This window comes from Urtica dioica, chromosome 9 (assembly GCF_054948205.1).
Source record: "Urtica dioica subsp. dioica isolate 48M chromosome 9, U.dioica_male_clone48M_v1_H2, whole genome shotgun sequence".
Lineage (NCBI taxonomy): Eukaryota > Viridiplantae > Streptophyta > Magnoliopsida > Rosales > Urticaceae > Urtica > Urtica dioica.
In genome coordinates, this window is record NC_142764.1 from 16,741,977 (window position 1) to 16,747,786 (window position 5,810).

Below are 5,810 nucleotides of genomic sequence, written 5' to 3' on the forward strand. Positions count from 1 at the left end.
TATTACACGTCTTTATTACTTCACATGTATCTAGACTACTCTCATGTATTTACCATATGTATAAATAGGTGATACAATTTCATATCAAGATAAGAAAAATATTCAGAGTCTCGGATCACTCTTTCTCTCATTTCCGATTCTCTCTTTCTTCATCTTTTCTACAAATCAAACAAAAAAATGTACTTCAAACAAGGTTTGAAGAGGCGGTCGTGAGATGAAGAGAGTGAGAGCGAGAGTGGGGTGGCGAATGTAGGGTGGGTGATTTTTTTCTTCTACCTTGGTTGTGAGTGAATAAAATTTAAAAATTATGTGCACATTTTTTAATTCCACAATTTCTCTTCTTTCAACACATACTTTCTCTTTTTTATTTTAATTTTATACATATGTTTAAACCTTTTATTTTTATTTTTTTATCAGAACATATTTTTTAAACCTTGAATAATGAACATTTTCCTCCAAAATTTAACACCTGGGCCGCACCGTACGGGTATTAGTGGGATCCACGTTTGCAATGTCTCTAGGCAGTCATGGCGCTTAATTTTTGAAGTTCAAACTTGGCCAGAACTAGCATTGAATAATACAGTACAGCATCCCCACCATAACTCCGCCGCGCTACATCATTACACAAATAATCATACGTGAAACTCTCTGATTGAGCAGTCCCAAACACGATTATCACACTAATGCGACCTTGACGTCCACGTGGACCCAACTAAACAAACAAACAATTATTGCCATTTTTTCAATTTTTTTAACACTTACTTCGCAACGACATAACCAAATTGCAAGATAATAGCATAAACGACGTCGTTTCCGAAACCCACTCCGCTTACCCCTAAAGCGCCAAACTGTTATAAAAGGGATTTAAAATCCAATATTACACCCTCTCTCTCTCATCCGCTTCTCACGCATTTCACTTTTTTCCTTTTCAAATTTCAATCTTTAACAATAAAATAAAAATTAAAAGTCACCAAAATTTCCTAAACTTGAATTCAGTCATCGTAGTGTGACTGTGTGAGACTCTCACTTGGAGATTGGTTCTGGTGCGATGATTCCGTGCTCGAAAGACCACCAGAAGATCTATCAGGAGTGGTTTAACTTGGCCGATTCAGGTATCCAGTTTTCTCTGCCATTAATCAAGTAATGATATCACCATTTCGTTCGTAGTTTAATCAGGAAAATAATCGTTTGGCTTGTGCTAATTTTTTCTTGCGCTAGACGGCGATGGACGTATTACAGGCAACGATGCAACGAAGTTCTTCGCCATGTCCAACCTTTCTCGGTCAGAACTCAAGCAGGTAGAGTTATGAACAATCTACGGTGTTCTATTTCCAGTTTTTGTAGTTTTAATTTTAATTTTAATTTTTAGTTTTTTTTAGTTTTCTTTTGCTCGTCCACTGACTAAGATATCTCGATTACAGACCTTTTATAGTATATCGATACAATCCAACTTTAAGGGTTTTATGGTATCTTTTATATAGGTTAAGATTTTTATTATTGCAGATTCATTTCTCTCTGTTAATTTTTTCTTCCTCTCGTTTTTGAAGGTCTGGGCGATGGCTGACTCCAAGAGAAAAGGCTTTTTGGGCGTGGAAGAGTTCATTACTGCTATGCAAGTAAGTTATTGTTTTTTGTGTTTACCATTCTTGGTTGATTGAATCATGAATTGACATTATCTGTGTGCTTGTTTTTCCCGGCACAGCTTGTCTCCTTGGCACAATCAGGGATTGAAATTACATCAGATACCCTCAAAACTGCTGGTAAGTAAAAATCGACTACTCGGAGTGGTAAATAATATGCCTAGCGAAGCAGCTTGAAATGAAATTATGAATATTTTTTTTTACTGTATTATGTGTTTATACTTATGCCTTAAGCAAATAATAATAAATTGTTGGAAATTAAAATGAGATTGATGCTGTTTCTGTCAAGTAGTTCATGCTCGAGGATAATTTAAGACATTTTCTGTAATTAATTTTATCTATTGCAGCTGGCAGAGAAGACATTAAACTTCCAGTAATGGAAGGTCTCGATAGCTTAATAGCTGTAAGCGATGTCCCCTTTCCATTTTCTGATTTACATTACACTATTATTTCTGTTGAGGCTGTTATTGATGCAATTTTTTTTCTTCACAGAAAACTAAAACTTTGACAGTACATACTCAACCAGAAACAAATGGTATGTAAAAGTTTTCATACTATTTGAGTTGATTTCAATGATTAATCACTGAAATTTATGTTGTGTTTGCAATGCAGGGGTGGCTCAGCCACTGCCACAGCCACCAACTCAATGGTTTTCTTCAAAATCTATGAAAAAAGTATGGAAGTTTGAGAGCTGATTTACTGATATAGTTTCCTATGCTTATCATACTCTTAATGAATAAAATTTGTTAAAGTATCTCAACTGATTATGTATCCCTTTTTTTTTTTTTTTTTTTTTTTTCAGCTGCCTCTTAACGCTGTTACATCCATAATCGATGGCCTGAAAAGATTGTATATTGAAAAACTAAAGCCTCTGGAAGTGGCCTATCGCTTTAATGATTTCGCATCGCCTCTCCTGGTAGGTTGACTTGTATAATAATTTAGATATTCATTTTTTACATCTTCGTATTAGGGCGTGGAAGAAGATCAAGTTATTCAGAGTCTTACTTATTTTTCATTACAGACAGACAGCGACTTTGATGCTAAACCCATGGTCATGCTTTTGGGTCAGTACTCAACTGGGAAAACAACATTCATAAAGCATTTATTAAGATGCAACTACCCAGGTTCGTTTTTGTTTTTCATTTCCTCTAATCTCTAATAGCTCACATGTTATACAACAATGAATATAGTTGATTTTCTTCTTATTTTATTTCATATTTATTTCTCGTAACAGGAGCTCATATCGGACCAGAGCCTACCACAGATAGATTTGTAGTTGTAATGGTAAGATTCACATTTTTGTTTTCCTTAATGCAACTTAACAAAGACAGAAAACCATAACCATGTTTGTCTTCTTTTCATACTTGTAAGAAAAATATGAGGTGACAAGTCTCTACAGTTCTTGCGTAATTATATAACAAATTTCTGTTAAGTTCTCCTCAAATACTTGTGAATATGTGTGAATATGAGATTCTGTTGCTCTGCTGAATGTTTTGGATGTCACTCTTAGCGCTTTTCTCATCCTTCTAGCCCAGCGTATATACTCTCCAAGTATTTTAGGATTTCTATAAAAAAAATAATGCTCCCTTTTTTGAAAGAATATTCTGAGACTAATTTTTATGTAAAGCCTTGTTTGTGTCTGCTCTCGTACCATTCATCCATGCTTTGAAGAAGGTTCTAAAGTTTTTCTTTCTTCTACTAAGCTTAACTATTTAGCAAGATTTAGCTGAATTGTTTTTTGGTGAACTTTTGTATCTAGTCTGGACCGGACGAGAGAAGTATTCCTGGGAACACTATAGCTGTTCAAGCTGACATGCCTTTCAGTGGTCTGACAAATTTTGGAGGGGCATTCTTGTCGAAGTTCCAGTGTTCTCAAATGCCACATCCTGTGAGTTCAAAGATACAGCTTTTATAACACCACTAATTATTTTCTTCGTTATCATATTGTTCTTAAACAGTGGTAATTTATCCCTTATTATTACCTCAGCTGCTTGACGAAATCACACTAGTGGACACTCCTGGTGTCCTGTCTGGTGAAAAGCAACGCACACAGAGAAGCTACGATTTCACTGGTGTCATTTCCTGGTTTGCAGCAAAATGTGACCTTATTCTTCTTCTCTTTGATCCCCACAAGCTTGATATCAGCGATGAATTCAAGCGTGTAATTGGATCTTTACGGGGTCATGATGATAAGATCCGTGTCGTTCTGAATAAGGCAGATCAAGTTGATACCCAACAAGTAAAATACACATATTCCATTTCTGTTATGTGTTTTCAGTCGTTAATCAACGTGGACATTACTGATTCATGTGTTTGAAATTGCAGCTGATGAGAGTATATGGGGCACTGATGTGGTCACTTGGCAAAGTCTTGAACACTCCCGAGGTCTCTCGCGTCTATATTGGGTAAGCCCTATAAATCTACTCTTACTCGGTTTTGCATCAATCAACAAAAGAGTATAAATTTGTAATTCTTCATTTTCTGGTGTGATTATTAGTTTTTCAGATATAAACTTTATCTCTAAAAACCTCATATATTATATTTGTCATCTGAAAATTTGTGATGGATTTGACTTTGCTACATATTGAGAAAAGATGATGTCTAATTTAACCCAGTAGATCGTTGTGTTAGTTAATACCTTACGAAATGTAATTTAATTCCTTTTTTTGTTTTTTTTTTAACTCTTTTGAAGTTCATTCAATGACAAACCGGTCAACGAATCCTCTGTTGGCCCAATGGGTCGCGAGCTATTTGAGAAAGAACAAGACGATCTCCTTGCTGACTTAGTTGATATTCCAAAGAAGGCTTGCGATCGTCGAGTATGAATATTATCTCTCTTGAACATGTTGTAGGATATATATATATATATATATATATATATATATATATATATATTCATTTGTATGTATTTATGCTACTAATCAGATGGTCTTAATTGCATGTTGCAGATCAATGAATTCGTCAAACGAGCAAGGGCTGCAAAAATACACGCTTACATTATCAGCCATCTTAAGAAAGAAATGCCGGCTATGATGGGCAAAGCCAAGGCTCAACAACGACTCATTGACAATCTCGAAGATGAGTTCGCAAAGGTATAAGCTTTTAATGAAATGTTTTTCCTTCATCAATGGCAAAATGTTAATTGTTTTATCACTATCTCTGAAAACATGTGGGGTTCTCGGGCTAAGCTTGTCTTTTGATTTAATAGGTGCAGAGAGAGTTTCATTTACCGGCCGGCGATTTTCCAAATGCTGAGCATTTCAGAGAGGTCTTGAATGGTTACAGCATTGATAAGTTTGAGAAATTAAAGCCTAAACTGATTCAAGGCGTTGATGACATGCTTGGTTATGAAATTCCGGAGCTCCTGAAGAAATTCAGAAACCCCTACGACTAAATGCACGTTTAAAGAATGCTTATTTTCTAGAGTGATGTTTTTGCTTGATTTTTTTATTATATTTTTTAATTGACTTTATTATGGTACAAGATAGAAACTTTGCTTTCTTTTGATCAAAGTGAATTTGTTGATTATTTTTGCTTAAATACTTATGGGTGTGTTGTAAATTGGATAATCTATAAATGTGGATGTATCATATAACAAAAAAAAAAAAAACGTCCAAATCTATATAAAAAATACAAATGATTAGCTTTGTCAAAATCACTTGGCTATATGGAAAAAGGACCAAAAAACTAACATTGGCGATTTTTTAGGAGAAGGAGACCGTCTAGTAGAAAATGGGCATATTTCTCGAAAATACAACTTTAGACCTTGATACAATAAAAAAAAGTGAAAAAGTAGATGTACTATTTTCGTGATGTCTTTTACGATGTTATAACAAGTTAATGAACACCTATCATTTTATCAGATGAGTGAGATTAAATATATTGTAAATCAAGAGACAAGCATTTGATAACCAAATTCTCAATCATGTCTACTTCTAGAGGGATGATATTCTTGGTGAAAATAGAACTTCAGGAACCGATAGAGTAAGTAGAACAATGGACAACCAAAGATGATCACCTTCCTAGTTTCCTAAACTTCAAAACTATCCAAGTGAATTCTAACCTAGGCTCCACCTGTGTTTGAGCTCCCCTCACATTCCACTCAATACACTCACCTAGTGTTTGAATAACGCTTATAATAATGCATATTTTACAATACCAGAAATACAA

General features: G+C 34.7%; 1 protein-coding gene across 1 annotated transcript; it reads left to right on the plus strand.

Moving 5' to 3' along the window:
* The first annotated feature begins 881 nt into the window (after positions 1-881).
* On the plus strand, positions 882-5,180 carry LOC149385351 (EH domain-containing protein 2-like). The gene is made up of 16 exons (XM_089626687.1): positions 882-1,112; positions 1,219-1,298; positions 1,548-1,616; positions 1,703-1,760; positions 1,988-2,043; positions 2,133-2,175; positions 2,253-2,314; positions 2,443-2,556; positions 2,662-2,764; positions 2,875-2,924; positions 3,400-3,528; positions 3,628-3,879; positions 3,966-4,045; positions 4,333-4,459; positions 4,589-4,732; positions 4,849-5,180. Exons 1-16 carry the CDS (start codon positions 1,049-1,051, stop codon positions 5,032-5,034), a joined length of 1,617 nt encoding a protein of 538 aa, XP_089482813.1. The 5' UTR covers positions 882-1,048; the 3' UTR covers positions 5,035-5,180.
* The last annotated feature ends 630 nt before the right edge of the window (positions 5,181-5,810 follow it).

Bases quoted from the DNA above. Each gene is read 5' to 3' on its own strand.
- LOC149385351 (XM_089626687.1), top strand. From the start codon at position 1,049: ATGATTCCGTGCTCGAAAGACCACCAGAAGATCTATCAGGAGTGGTTT. The intron at 1,113-1,218 runs GTATCCAGTTTT...TTCTTGCGCTAG, and splicing joins GTTTAACTTGGCCGATTCAG to ACGGCGATGGACGTATTACA. The intron at 4,733-4,848 runs GTATAAGCTTTT...TTGATTTAATAG, and splicing joins TCGAAGATGAGTTCGCAAAG to GTGCAGAGAGAGTTTCATTT.